Source organism: Maylandia zebra, linkage group LG18 (assembly GCF_041146795.1).
Source record: "Maylandia zebra isolate NMK-2024a linkage group LG18, Mzebra_GT3a, whole genome shotgun sequence".
Taxonomy (NCBI): Eukaryota; Metazoa; Chordata; class Actinopteri; order Cichliformes; family Cichlidae; genus Maylandia; species Maylandia zebra.
In genome coordinates, this window is record NC_135184.1 from 20,569,522 (window position 1) to 20,583,982 (window position 14,461).

Here is a 14,461-nt window from a genome sequence, read left to right on the forward strand (position 1 = left end):
CAGAAAGAAGAGAGAGAGGCAACTGATACGTCTGGGCGATGACTCACCGATGCTGGGTATTTATAGCATCGGGAGGGAGGTGTGGGGGTGGAGGAGCGAAGTTTGTGGGGGTTTGGGAGGCAGCCAGGACAGCATCATCGCACCAACGGGGAGTGGTGAAGGAAGAGACAGAGACTGCAGAGATGAGGAAGCATCGGTGAAGGAAAAGGGCAGGAGAGGAAAGGAAGAGATGGAGGAGAGGTGGAAGAGTGGCAGAAGGGAGTGGTGGCAGGGTCCAAGAATGAGATGGAACTAGGCTAACTAACGGAAAGATCAGAGGACGAACTGTGGGGAGAAGTAGAGGAGGCAGAAATAGCATGCGCATTTAAAATTCTCAGAACAAAGACGGCTTGTCTTGTTGATAGTGCCACGCTGCAGGGACACTGTTAAACATCCAGTGAGCTCCATGTGGTGCGCAAGAAACACAGGCGCTGGCTTTCTAATAGAACAACAAAGCTACAGTAGGCTATTTCTGTGCTGGAGCTGGTATTAGAGCAACACCCAAAACATATTTAATGACTCACATTTGCAACAAAAAAAAACACTTTTCCCAGCAGCTTTGCATTAAAAAAAAAACTGTGTTTGCAGAGGAAGACTGGAAAAGGTGTCACGCTTTAATGAACATGACAATCATCTCTGTTACCAAGACAGTGTGGGTTACAGTTAAGCAAATTAGGAACATATTAGACTGTTAAGAACAACTAATTAGGGAGGCAAAAAGAGCAGCTGGAAAGGCAAAAATGTTGATGGATCATTCCTTTTCTTTTTTCTGTGAATATGTGCATTATTAATTCCAAACAGCTTCTCATATGGCCACAATAAATCTGATTAAATTGAATGTTTTCTGATTCATATTCTACAGTTTTAAAAAACAGGTTACTGTGGCGTGTGCTCGCTCTTATTCTTCTCTCTTCATTGACAGGATTTCTTCATCAATAAACACATCCTCACTGGGCCTCTGGTGACGTCAGCCAGTGCGTCATGCTGAATCCCTCACCATAGACACGAATCTGAGCACGTGTGCTCATATACGCATGCATGCGCAGCCACACACACATACACACATCCTCTCAGTATGATTCAGAACAACATGGCGAGTGCTCGCATTCATTAATATGTACAGTGTAAAGAAGCATGGGGTATGAAAGGTAACAACAAGGAGTGAAAAGAGTGATGCTGAGGTTGAGAGGCTAGTTGGGGGCACTGCTGAAAAGGGCTGAAGAGAAGTTAAAAGGAGAAGGGAAAAAATGTGGTTGCTAAAGAATCAGGCTGTGACGGTGGAGACAGCCAGGTAGGCATGACTAAAATAGCACCTTTGTCAGACGGTAAGAAAAAAAACATGAGATGAGGAGAGGAAAAGAATGGCACAAAGCCTGGTGTTCACTGGTGTTCACTATGCTTAAGTGAGCTAAAAAAAAAGAGGCACAAAATCATCAGAAATATATGTTTTAAATAGAAGTATGCACTTAAATAAGAGTGAAGGGAATCGTTTTTGTTAAACGCGTAGCTGGAAATTGGCAACGTCATGCTTAAACGTAAGTGCATGTTGTTTATCAGTTGGGAGCAAGTTCCCATGAACCCGGCCAAGACTCCAGGGTATTCCTGACACTTAGCCAAGAAACAGTGTTGGCGCACAAAACCTGTGAAATCGCCCCAAACATTCTGGTTTTGTACTGATTAAAGGAACAAGGTATATAATTGATTAGTGGAAGAACGATTTGTTTTGGCAAGACCCCTCATATTTCCAGTCCTTTTCATGAGCTAACTGGAAAAATTAGAGTGGCAACAACACTCTCATATAGCCTAACTCGAGAAAATTAATAAGCACATTTCCAAACATGTCGAACTATTTATTTTTGTTTTTTAATGGAAGGAATCCAAAGATGATCATTAGCAGAGGAGGAATGGAGGCTTGGCTGTTGAAGCCAGTCTCATTAAAGCAGAGATATTTGATCCAATCCCACAGGTCCTCTCCTGCATTCCTGTAGCATTACGTGGGCATTTGCCCTTTTAGAAAGGCTACGCTTGTATTGAATCTCCACCTTGTTTCATTCATTTGTCCTCTGCCCTCCCTATGCTGCTCAGCTAGCATGCTTCCTCTCCTTGTTTCTGTCCTTCCATCCTAATGGCTCAGACAACATATTGTGGCTCTAATCACCATCATCTCTGTTCCTGAAACAACCTGCCTCCTGAAGACAAGGACCATGCTTTACTTGCAGTAATTGGCTCAAGGAGAAGGATGAGCCAGATGGGTACAGCAGAAGGAGAAAATGTAATGAATGCACGTCACTGAGAAAACGGCCAGCTAAACTGGAGAGTCTAATGAAGGAGACAAGGATACCAACCTGTGGGAAGAGATGAAGGTGGAGGCAGATGAAAGGCAAGTGAGACAGCGTCACCATGGAGACGTTGGTTAAAAGGAAGGTGAGCCATGACAACGGGCGCGCCATTGCGCGTGCCCTCCCGCCTCATGATGTGGTGACTGGGGGTGGGTGGGTGAAGAGGTGAGGAGGAGTTAAACAAAACAAAGGAGGAGGAGGGGCTGACTACATGCAGCTCTATCTATATCTTCTTCTTTTTTTCGTTTTTTTTCACACACAACATTATTTAAGCGCACACACTGAATGCTTAGACCATTCCAGGAAATCGGTGTTGATTGCTGAAGATCTCGGCTGAGTCACAGGTCCTTGAGCTGACTGATGCAAGAATCTGAACTCAGAGCATAAAGTAAAGTAAAACCAAACAAACAAAAAGACCATTTGTCACACAGTGTATGTGTTTGAGTTTGTATATGGGTGTGTACTCCTTTATTATAATGACGGAAGCAAGCCATTGTTGAGCTAGTCTAATTTTCTCCCCCCACATCTCTGGTTTATGTGCAAGGAAACAGCAGCGGTATCACCCAGAACAGCAGGGCTGCTGGGTTTAAACAGGAGTGAAAGAAATATATCATTTCATGATTATAGAGAACTTGCATGGTTTTACAGGTTGAAGAAGAAAGGAAGCAAAATGAAGTCACTTGCTGAAAGAATAATATTTTTAACATACAACCAAGACTGTCCATTAAGCAAATCATTTCCTCCTAGAAAAAGAGGCTCATTCTCAGTATTCTCTGACTACAGGTCAGAACATTGTGACTCTACATCTGTTTGCCTTGAAACCTGTAAATGTGTGGTTTTCATGCGTTTCTCTCTCAGGCCTAAAGGACCCCCACCCTGAAAAATACCAGCTCAGTTAATAAAGTCTGCACTGCACATCTGTGATTCTGAGTCTCTGCTTTGTTAGAAAAATGGCACGAGTCCAGAATCTGAAAAATCCACGAGTCATAAAAGGAATTCATGTCATGTTTTCTCTTCTCCCTGAAAAGCACCTTGAGTAAGAGCCGAATACAAAAAAGGTTCACGATCAAAACAGAGACGAAAAACTTTTCCTGCAAAAGTATGTAATTACGGGTCTTTTAAAGGAGGCTCTTTAAGCTCTTTAATTTTTTTACGAGGCTTATTTTTAATGGGGGGTGGGGTTGGGGGAGCTGAAGATGATAACTCTACTTGGTGAGATCTCCAGATCACAATCTGAGGAGCTGTGAAAGAGCTGGGTTGGAACACAGTGCCCTGACCTCAGCTCTTCTGATTTACCAGGACACCCTGACTGCCATGCTGTTGTTGTTTTTAAAATTATTTAGATAGTGCAGAACATCTTTGAGTTATTTTATCTGAAGGCAGAGCAGATGTAGAAGGAGGCTCAGAGAAATATTTCAGTGGAAAGATAAACTTCAGAACTGAATTAATGGAAGGGCGCCTCCAAAGCATACTTCTGTGTAACTTAGCAACCAAAGGAGGGAATGGTATCATCAACACTTTGCCAAAATGATTTCTGTTTTGTCTAATAATGGGCTTTGCTATCGATAGACTTATAGAGTTCAATGGAGAGAAAGAAGAAGAAGGGCACTGAAGAAGCAGGAAACAAAACCCATGAGAGGATGAGAGTGGCACTAAAGACTCGTAATCTAATTACTATCATTTTCTCCGTGCCCTGATGTTACTCTCATTGATAAAGAGAGAAAAAGACAGAGAGAATGCAATAGTGCCGTTCACTGGGAATGTTTATTTTCTTTTTAGCATCTGAAGTAATTAATCAGTACAGAATGATGCACAGAGACAGCACATCACAAGCCCCGGAGACGAATAACAGATTCAGTCAGTGAATCTTTTACCAGCAGCGGCCTGCTGGGATATGAGTTTAGAAACCTCTGATCCATCACTCAGAATCATCACAGTGCCCAGGGGGGTTGGTATAACTTCCACAACAAGAGATAAACACGCAAATAGAAGCGCACACATCCTTTAAACTCTACCAGATATTTAACAGCTCACGTCACAACATCCAGACCACCAGGCTGTTTTTCTTACTGACCCACAGCTCAGACACTGGCAGAGAAATATCTACTAAAATGTTGCTTGTTGCTTAAACATGCATTGCAGAAGTTATATTTAGAAGTTGAATAGCATTTGAGCATTTCTGACACATCGGCGTGCTTGTTTTTACACTGTAAAAGGACAAAAGGCAAAAATTTAAAAGGAGATTGAGCAGGGGACCATTTCCTTCAAACATGATGTGAGACAGCTCTCATTCACCCTGTCACTTTCACTCACGCACACAAGACATCGGCCAGCATCACGGCCAACAAATGAGCCAAAAATTGATCTTCAAGTAGTTCTGTGTGCTTGTTCACTTTCAGCAAAACAGATAGGCGACAGTAAGCATGTTCCATCATCAGTTTCTTAATATGCATGCAGGAAAATGTGCCCTTTTGAAGAGAGACACAGTTCAACTCAATTTATACAGCAGCGATGCGACTGCTGTGACCTCTGACACCGCTGCCGTCCCCCATGGCGATGGCTGTTTCTAAATGGAGAGTCACCACGTCCAGTGTGTGATGCTGAGAGCTAACACATTCTCCAAACACCACCACACCTCTCCTCCTTTCCCTTTAACTGTGTTTTGATCTGTGATTCAGTTTTTTTCCATTTGCTCCCCCCTCTCACACCCACACCCACACCGAGATGGACTTAAACAAGGCAGCAGGCACAGCAGCACAGTGGGTCTTTCAACGTCACGAGGGTCTCTGCAGCTCTTCAGCCGTACGTGACAGGCAGCTGACGGCACAGTCGAGTTTCAAAAGCACCTTCCTCCCTCCCCCATCCCTCTGTGACTTTTGGTACTGAGGATAAAGTAAAAGCAGTTTTTCTTTCTTTAAGAGATGTGAAAGGATGGAAAATATGAAACGATAGAGCAGGACAGCGGATGCAATTAGATGTGAGATGGAAATAGGGCAGGAAAGGCAGAGCTGGGCTGAAATGAAAGAGTACTTGTATGTGTGGGATGTCAGAGGACGCTGACCTGAAGCTCTTTAGAGACTTGAGATGTTGTTGGAGCATCAGAGGAGGGTTGTAAGGAGACACTTGAAACGAAAACATGAAACGGGAATACTACAGGAATGTTACTGTTCACATCAACTTAAATATATTAAGGTATTCAAACATGTGGATAAAGTATAACAAGTCTGTGTGGCATCTGTTCATGTACTGTAGAACCTTGGACACCTCGTGTAGTGCTCTTGATTGGTTTAGCATGAAGGCGTCACTGTGCGATAACAGTGATAGCCCAAGTGTTTAATAAGGCTTTTGATCTCACCATAAACTTCACCTGTCGCCACCTTTTATCTCGTCTGCTGTAGACCTTTACACCTTGTGGTCCTGCGGAATGCCGGAGCTTCTGGCCCCCAACAGAGGCCCAGTGTTTATCACATCTCTGTCATCGAAGGGAGAGAGAAAGAGAGAGCAGGAGAAGGAGGAGGGGTTTGGTGGGGGCTGCTCAACTGCGACAGCAACTCCGCGGTGGTTTTAGCCTGTGAGTCATCGCTAGAGGGTTTAACTCTTCCGATGCCAAGTTGAGAACGTGCAGCGATGTTGTTTTTCATGACCAAAAGTGTATTTTTAAGAACCTCTCGTTACAAAGAGGGATTTGGCGTTGGCACATTTAGTTCTACATCTCATAAAACTGGCGCCTAAGAGTTGGTTTCACTTCAATCAAATCAGCTCTCCTGTACATGCAAAGTTAACATTTTCATTGTTTCCACAGCTGAATCTAACAAACGGCTTTATTTCTTTTTGTTTTTCCCAAGCAGCAGCTCCAAACATCCTTCCTGTCAGCATCTTCTACACAGCGCTGCTGTGCAACAGACAGCGTCCAAGGCTATTTTTAAACGCAGCTATTAGTATGCCATATCATAAACCTGAATCATTTATATGGATTTTTAGGGCCGGTTATTGCGTGTGCTGTGTGATGACGCGGTGGTCAGGTGTTGCCTCATATAACCAGGGGAGCTGTCCGAGTGCTGAAAACAGAAGAGAACAGCACCGCTACTGAGGAGATGTCATACACCCTTACTGCTGTCTGAGCTTTACTGCCAAAGGTAAACCACGATTTCTTTTTTATTTATTTGATTCCGTTTTTTTTTATTCTGATTCACATCTAGACGGGTAAAATTGAAAGACAGTCTTTTTTCTATTTTTTAAATCACAGCTTCTCGCAGATTTCGACACGTTCCGTTAGAACGAATGAAATAGAAAGAAAACTATATCCTTCTACAGTCGGGGATTACAGTGAGTTGTAATAACGGAGGATTGTTTTTAGTTAATGTGGATGCTGACGGGAGGAAATCTGATTTTTTTAAGACGTCAATAACCAGACGGGGAGTGACTCATCCAGCGATGTGAATGTTTCTCCACGCGCACACCGACACATCGTTCAGTTTGCGAAGCGTAACTCCCCGACAGGCGCACAAACCCCAGATCAAAACAGAATTGTTTACGATCGTGCTCGTTGCTTCCTGATAAGCTTTTAGTTAAGATAACCGAAGAGAGGGAAATAATCTATGATCTTTTCCCCCTCCCAGCTGCTTCACCATCATTGTCCTCTCTCTTGTTTTCCAGGTAATAATTTGCCTATAATGCTGCATTTTCACCACAAGTTGCCCGCGGGGGGAGCCGTGGTCCTGCTCGCCTTCCTCCTTCATGGATGCGCCGTGCAGGCTGCGTCTCTCCCCCGTCACTACAGGCTCCGAGGAGGGGAGAGTGAGGGGCAGCCGGCTGCGTATCAACCCAGCGCCGACATGATGAAAGCCCTGGAGTACATTGAAAACCTGAAGCAGCAACGAAACGGGGGCCAGCCTGAACCCGTGGATTACGACGAAGTGGAGAAGTTCAGGGTCCTGCTTCAGCTCGCCTCGCAGCAGGACGAAGGTCCCGGGGATCACCAGCCTTCCCAGGGCATGCAGAGGCAGGACATTACCGCTGAGCAGCTGATGAAAGCTCTGCTCAGGTCCCTCCAGGATCAGACCGGGAAAGACGCAAAGCTTAGCCCCCCAACGCCGCCGAGAAATGACCGCCGAGCTCACAGGCACCGCACCAAAGATACTGAAATGCCTGAGGGCGCACCAGTAGATTACGGTAACTTCCCCAGACCCCACAAGAAGTACCCACTGATGTTTGAGGACGAGGAAAATACTGACGCTTCCAAGCGGGCCACCGAGGACCTGGATGAGCAGTACACACCCCAGAGCCTCGCCAATTTGCGGTCCATCTTTGATGAGCTCGGGAGGATGCCCACAATCGGTGGGCAGAAGAGAGACGGGGACGACGGGGAGGAAGAAGAGGACCGACTCAGCCTGAGAAACCAGGCCTATGAGGATGTGGCCGGAGGCGAGGAGTGGGTCCCCATGGAGGAGAGGGAAGAGGCGGAGGAGATGGTCAACGGGAGCCATGAAGAAATGGACAGGGCGCTCAGTGACCAGGAGGAATCAGAGAGGGAGGAGATGCAACGCCGGGCCAGCCAGAACCAAGAGGAGGCTGATGATGACACTAAGCTCGTAGATTACTACCTGCTGAAAGTCCTGGAGATGAGTGACCAGACGCAGAAGAGGGATAGGACCGGTGAGCAGAAAAAGAGACTGATCCGTCCCTCTATCGTGGATCCTCGGACCGTGAAGGAGTTGCTGGAGCTTTCCCTGAAGCTGCACGTCCCTCCACAAGACCTTATCGATATGCTGCTCACCGAGGAGCTCCGAAAGCTCCACCGCGATCCACAAGCCGCGGCTCGTTACACGAATGCTGGCCAAACCCCCAAGATAAGGTACTTCAGCCGCAGACTGCCGCTGAAAAGCAAGACTATCCCTGATGATATGGACAGAGAGGACTTTTTAGACATCATCGGGGTAGAGACAATCAGTAACGAGTACCCCGTGGTGCAGAGACCCATGAAGACCTCTCAGCCCTCAGACAGAATGCCTGCTGCGTCCAACCCTGCTGCAAATTCAGGTCCAGTTAAAATCCCCCCTCCCTCCGGACGTAGGGAGAACCTGTTTCTCTCCGAGCTCAACAAAATGCCCCTGAAGCGTGAGGCTGACAGTGACGACGACGACGGCGGTGACGTGGAAGACGAGGTGACAACATACCTGGCGGCAAAAATTCTCACAGAGTACCCCAACACCATCACCAAGCGGGACACCCAGGCGCAGCTGAAGGCGCAGTTCCCGTACGAGCTGTACGAGCGCGCAATGGACTACTTGGGGCAAGTGGACAATGAGAAAAGGCCACTGGTCAAGAGGGAAACCGAGGAGGCCACAGAGGAGAACGTAAAGCCCACAGAAATGCAGGGGAAAGAAAAGATAACGGCTAAAACCTCGGCCCCTCAAACCGTAAACGAAGAGGAGGAGCACCGTGAAAAAACAGTGGCCGGGATGTAGCCAGATGTCCTGCCAGACGCACGAAATTATGAATTTAGTATATATACTGTCTGAAAAATAAAGTTTGGTGGACGTGATCTAGTTTACAAATTTCTATTATATGAACTATAGCCGGTATGACTAATATCTCCCTAACGAAAATGAACTACAGCACTCTTACAAATCAAATAATAAAAAAATAGTCCCTACTTGCTGCAAGAACCTTATATTATTATTAATATATAGTTATACAAGAGATTTTAGGTTCCTCCCTTAGGTTGCGAACCTCTTGCGAATCTCAAATTGCCAGTTAATAAAGAAAAAGAAAAAAAAGAATTAACAACCAAACCCAAGTTATTAAAGATTTGTGATGTTGTTGAAGGTTTGTTTACATTAAATGTGTTTGTAAACAGCACTATATTTTCAACTGTAATCAAATGAGTAACGGTAAAGATGCTTATTTTTCATCCATGTCAAAACTATTCAATTACATATGTGAATATTCATGTAAATTATTCAGTATGATGCTGACCGGGAATTTAAAAACACAAGTACACGGCGTATTTGGAGTACTATTGGAATATTATAGGAATTTTTCATTAGGGCAGTGTGCTGGCCTCAGAGCGAGTGTTGTTGTGACTCGTGATATATTCAGGGTTAGTGGATTTAATGTTGTTATTACAGATAATTATTTCCAAGTCTCAATATCAGAACGTCGCCTGCCTTCCAGCCCCTTTCATACTGCGAAGCTCTGTATTGTTGGCCTAACAGTGATTGTGCTATGTATGCTCATTTTTAAACCATTTTTGTACATGTTCAACAATGTGTGATCAATCACAGATGAATAAAGCATCAGCGGTATTATTTTTCTTCTTTCTGAGTTGTGTTGCCTTATTAAACAAATATAAATGTTGCATATAAAAGGAAGCCAAAGCAGCATGTGCATTATTTTGGGGGGGCGGGGATGGCGGGATACAGCGACATATATATGAGTATTCATTCAAATTAAACATTCAGCACCAAGATAACAAGTCACTACTCAAAGCAAATTGCTTATCAAAAAACATTTTATTTGTAACATCAGAAAATGTACATCAAATGTATACATTTAAAAAAAAGAAAAAGCAATCACACCCACACTAGCATAACAAGTGCCCTTTCTAAAAGACTAACAGTCAAACACACATTGTATGTCTTGCACATTAAAAACAGCAGGTAATCATTGGTATCAGTGTTATATCAAAACGAGTTCTGTGCTGTAAGTAACTCCGTAAGTTGCTGAGTGATTGGCACACACACAAAAAATATATATATCAGAGACTTCTCAGACAGACTCCAAACATTAATTTCTGACATATTAATACATGATAAATACAGGAAATTTGGAAATCGGAACATCACTTCCTGATCATGATTTTTTTTCCTTTAAATACCCACCATCTTGTTATTACTTCAAATTTAATAACTGCAATTGACATCGAAAAACCCCTCCCAACCCCAACCCATATCCTCCACACAGAAACGCACCCATACAAACTCTCCTTTCACTTGAATGCATTACTGTTAATGTATATTAGAGTCGCCACAAAAGACATGATGCACAAAGCTATGATTTAGGCAGACATTCAAGTAAAGCCAGATTTTTCTCTTCTGAAAATGTTCAGTAGAATCGAAGTTCGCTCGATTTTCAGGTTCAGAAAAGTATGTGACTGCTATATAGCACATCTTGCTCCCGTCTTCTTCTTTGCTGTTAGTTCATGTCCTTTTGTCCCCCACCCCCACAAGCTAAAATGCAGGTTTGCTCATGTACTCCTCCAATGTCTAAGGAAAAAAAAATAGAAAAGAAAGCACAAGGGATGAAAAAAAACAATCAGGTTCCCAGACTCCAAAAAGTGCAGTGTAATACAAAATCATATCCACAGTCACACATCTACACATCACCTGTTACAAAGTGCTGAGCACAGCAATGCACTAACATAAGCGGAACATCTAACCTTTCTGTCCATATTCAAGGTCATCCAAACAGCTCCACCTCATACCACTCACTGATGTCATCCTGAAGCGATAATGGTCAAAATGAATGGGAGACTAAACTGCATCACTCTAGATAAAAAGTGTTAATCACCCTGACTCAGGAGCACCGAACAACACACCCAGCTACGCAGAGAGCCACGAGCCTACAGGGAGAGCAGGAAGCATCAGCGCTAACATTTAAAGAAAATCTGTCTCACGCTAACACCCAGGCAGAGAGAGAGAGAGACATAAGGGGTAAGAAAAACAGCAAAACACAGACCTCTAAAACAAAGAGGGAGCAGCCACTACTATCCACATGCCTTTTAGTTATGAGGAAGACAAAGGCACAACAGGGATCACCACATTTGATTGGATTCTACAATGCACCGACTACTTCGCACGCACACACACATCACGTTCCCATGTCAGAGCCTCACACAATACTCGTGTTGCTTAAAGTAAACAGTAAGCACTAATTTCAGGTATCTGGGCCTTTCAAAATACCCCACAACCATGATTTAAATAAATAAACAAACTTTGTAATACATTTGAAAACATGGCAACATTGCTTTAAAAGGAGACACTACAAGTGAAGTCTGTTAAATACAATGTATCACCATTAACCTTCTCCTGTTGAGCACTTACATTAAGTATAGTTTTTTGGTATTGCAACTTTTTAACTGAACACTGAAGAGAGCTGATACAGATTTATTCCAGCCTGTCATTCTGTAAGGTTTGCTGTATGTAAGTGCTACTGGAATGGGGATTTCTGAGGAAAACAGCATTTCAGTGTCTGTTTTACTAATAAGAATTAACCAACAGATAAACCGTGAAACTTCCTAAGAGCTGCAAGTAAATTTAAATTAAAAAAAAAAAAAAAAAAAGGCACTGCCTCCTTAAACATGCACTAATTTGCACAGTGGATAAAATGTATATTTAAGACATTTTATTTACATTAGTCTGAACAAAATAATAATAATAATAATAATAATAATAATAATAATAATAAAAAAATCCAAATAGGCCAGAATCTCAAAAATCAACCAGTGCATGAAGAAAACACGCCTATGCCTGCAGTGTCTCGCTTTATACACTGAGCCATGCAACAGATGTTACGTGCTCACACCACAGGTGCAAGTCACAGTGTTTTACTAAGTGCATTTGTGCGTGTGTGCGTGCATATCAGTGAATCTCACCTCCTGTAACATGTCTGAGGCTTCAATGGAGCGATTCACAATCTGTTTAGAGGTTTCCTGGATCTCGCCTCCCATTAGAAACTCATCCAGGATAAAATAGGCCTTCTCAAAGTTAAAGATAATGTCCAGCTCACACACCTGAGAGGATGACGCAGTTATTAAATTAGAGAAACTACAGAGCAGAACATATTCTTAGATCCAATCTTTGCAGCCTAGTTGAGCAGCAATGTTATTGATTTTTAGCAACACTTTACTTCAGACTACAGCTGCATAACAAATATGAGAAGGTGAAATACATTGCCAAAGTATTTGTCTAGCAGCTCCACGTAGCGATGAATGATCTCCAGGGCTAGCAGCTCATTTTCCTGGCTCTCTACTCCCAAACAGAAATACAGGCTTGCATACCTGAGGAGAATCAGACACAGATGATTAACAGTGGCATTGTGGGGACCAACACCTATTGGAGAAGTGTCAATAAACACGTGAAGCAATCTTACCGCTTATAAACAATCTTTAGGTCTTTCCACTGCATGAAGTTGCAGGAGCGGGGTTGCCGTGCCAGCACCATGGTGGTCATGTCCCTGATGATCTTCTTCTTCTCACGTTCCGACATTGACGTGAACCACTTCTGCAGACGCAGCTTCCCCTGGCGACTGAAGAGCAGCATGAAGCGCATCTAACGACACAAGAGGGCATTGTCAGAGGGGAAATCCTGGCCCGTGTCGAGGCAGCAATGATGACTCACACAAACAAACAGAAATCCACATCAAGTTAATCCCGAGAAACTTTATTAAGCAGCCGGCGCTGCGCCCACACCAACACACACAGTCACAATCAGGACTGCACAAGTGGCTGTGCTGCTGGCACGGTTCATTAGCGAGTAACTTGACTGACCAAACACGAGGGGAAATAAAGGGCTTGACAGGGAGTAATAGTGAAGATCACTGACAACTGAGGAAGTGGCAGTTTTCAAGTGAGCCAGCGAGTCCAGCTTTTGGATGTTTGGATAACGTGTTTCCGAGCACCGGTCAGGTTTGAGTACATATCCAAACAGACATTAGTCTCCTTCATCCCCACCCCCGCTCTGTCGGGACCACACTGCCATGCCGTTTCCTCTCATTGTTAAAGTTAGGCTTCAAGAATAAATATTACTTTGTCTTCAGGCTTTATGGAGCATTTTTCTCCCAATCAGAAGCGAGAACATGCAAGGCTCTCTGAAATATCATCCTGATTTTAGGTTTCATTTAAAGAAAAAACAAAAATCAGACTCGACTTTAAGAGTACCAGGTTTTTGCTTGCAAGAAAACAAAAGAGGAAAAACAGGGGGTTGTCTCAGTAGTGAGGTCTGTCAATTATTTTCTACCATTCAGGTCACCAGTGAGGCTGTAATGCCTAAACCCTGATGTGCAACAAAGAGCACACTTAAAAGCCAGTGGACACCACTGCAGTCATAAAGAAGTATGTGTAGTATGACACAATTGGCGTGTCCTGCACAACATTTATGATTCAGCCTGCTTATGTGTCATTCAAATGAGCAGCTGAGTTCAAGTATCTGAGAAACCCATTAACTAAAGACAGAAAAAAAAAAAAACAATACACGGTTATACAATGTATAAAGAAGAAACATATTCTTCTATTATAGCCATTCAGGCCAACAAAATGAAGACATACCAGTTCTTCCACTACTAGAAATGAACAATACAGAAGGAGATAACATTATTAGACTGAGTGATAGTCAAGCATTAATCACCAGAGATACAGGAAGACTTGATTGTTTAAGTCTACACACCTGTAGGTCATTTACAGGTGTGTACACCCCTTAAGAACTCACAGGCAAATTAATATGTAAAGCATTAAACAGCCAGCAGGGCAACGCTCGACGAGAAGTCACAAAACCTGTTTTCTTACAGAATAGACCTACTGGTAGAGCACACACCTTACTTCCGAGTTTTATTAAAAGTAGGATACAGACAATATAAGTGGAAACCAAGTAGACTCTCATCAGGCCTGAATCGGAAAACAAACCTGCCCCAGTGTAGCAGGAAGTGCTGTTAGAGGCGCAGTTTCTAGCTTTAGCTACCTGTCAGCGACAGCAGGTGCAACAGGTGAACAGTCGGGGTATTTTTCGCCTACAGTCAAGCGCACAAAACAAACACATTCGCCAGAAACTTACCATTTTCAACACCAGACCGAGGAGCTACAAAACACCGTGAAAATATTTAAAAACGAAGTACTTTAACCCTCACAAAGGGTCAAACTGCCCGGATGGACACATATCTATCCTCCGTGAAGTGAGTACAGGGTGAAACTTGGCTAACTCCGCCCACAATGCCGCTGGGCAGTGACGCGTCATCCGTACTCACAACCATCGTGGATTGGTTATCCTGGGCTTGTATTTCCAGGGATCCGCCCAACCAGGAGCGCCCTT

At 43.7% G+C, this 14,461-nt stretch overlaps 2 protein-coding genes across 3 annotated transcripts; one reads left to right on the plus strand and one right to left on the minus strand.

Annotated features, from left to right (window-relative positions):
- Window positions 1-6,407: 6,407 nt before the first annotated feature.
- Window positions 6,408-9,697, plus strand: scg2b (secretogranin II b). The gene is made up of 2 exons (XM_004542604.5): window positions 6,408-6,514; window positions 7,035-9,697. Exon 2 carries the CDS (start codon window positions 7,052-7,054, stop codon window positions 8,843-8,845), a length of 1,794 nt encoding a protein of 597 aa, XP_004542661.3. The 5' UTR covers window positions 6,408-6,514; window positions 7,035-7,051; the 3' UTR covers window positions 8,846-9,697.
- A 176-nt stretch (window positions 9,698-9,873) lies between these two features.
- Window positions 9,874-14,409, minus strand: ap1s3b (adaptor related protein complex 1 subunit sigma 3b). 2 transcript variants are annotated; one of them, XM_076876427.1, is made up of 6 exons: window positions 14,207-14,409; window positions 12,531-12,709; window positions 12,330-12,438; window positions 12,034-12,171; window positions 10,819-10,880; window positions 9,874-10,645 (listed from the first exon to the last, which is right to left on the minus strand). In XM_076876427.1, exons 1-5 carry the CDS (start codon window positions 14,207-14,209, stop codon window positions 10,839-10,841), a joined length of 471 nt encoding a protein of 156 aa, XP_076732542.1. In that variant the 5' UTR covers window positions 14,210-14,409; the 3' UTR covers window positions 9,874-10,645; window positions 10,819-10,838. The 2 variants fall into 2 exon arrangements, with proteins under 2 accessions (XP_076732542.1, XP_004542659.1); XM_004542602.5 differs by lacking the exon at window positions 10,819-10,880 and having other exon boundaries at window positions 14,207-14,405.
- Between the last annotated feature and the right edge of the window lie 52 nt (window positions 14,410-14,461).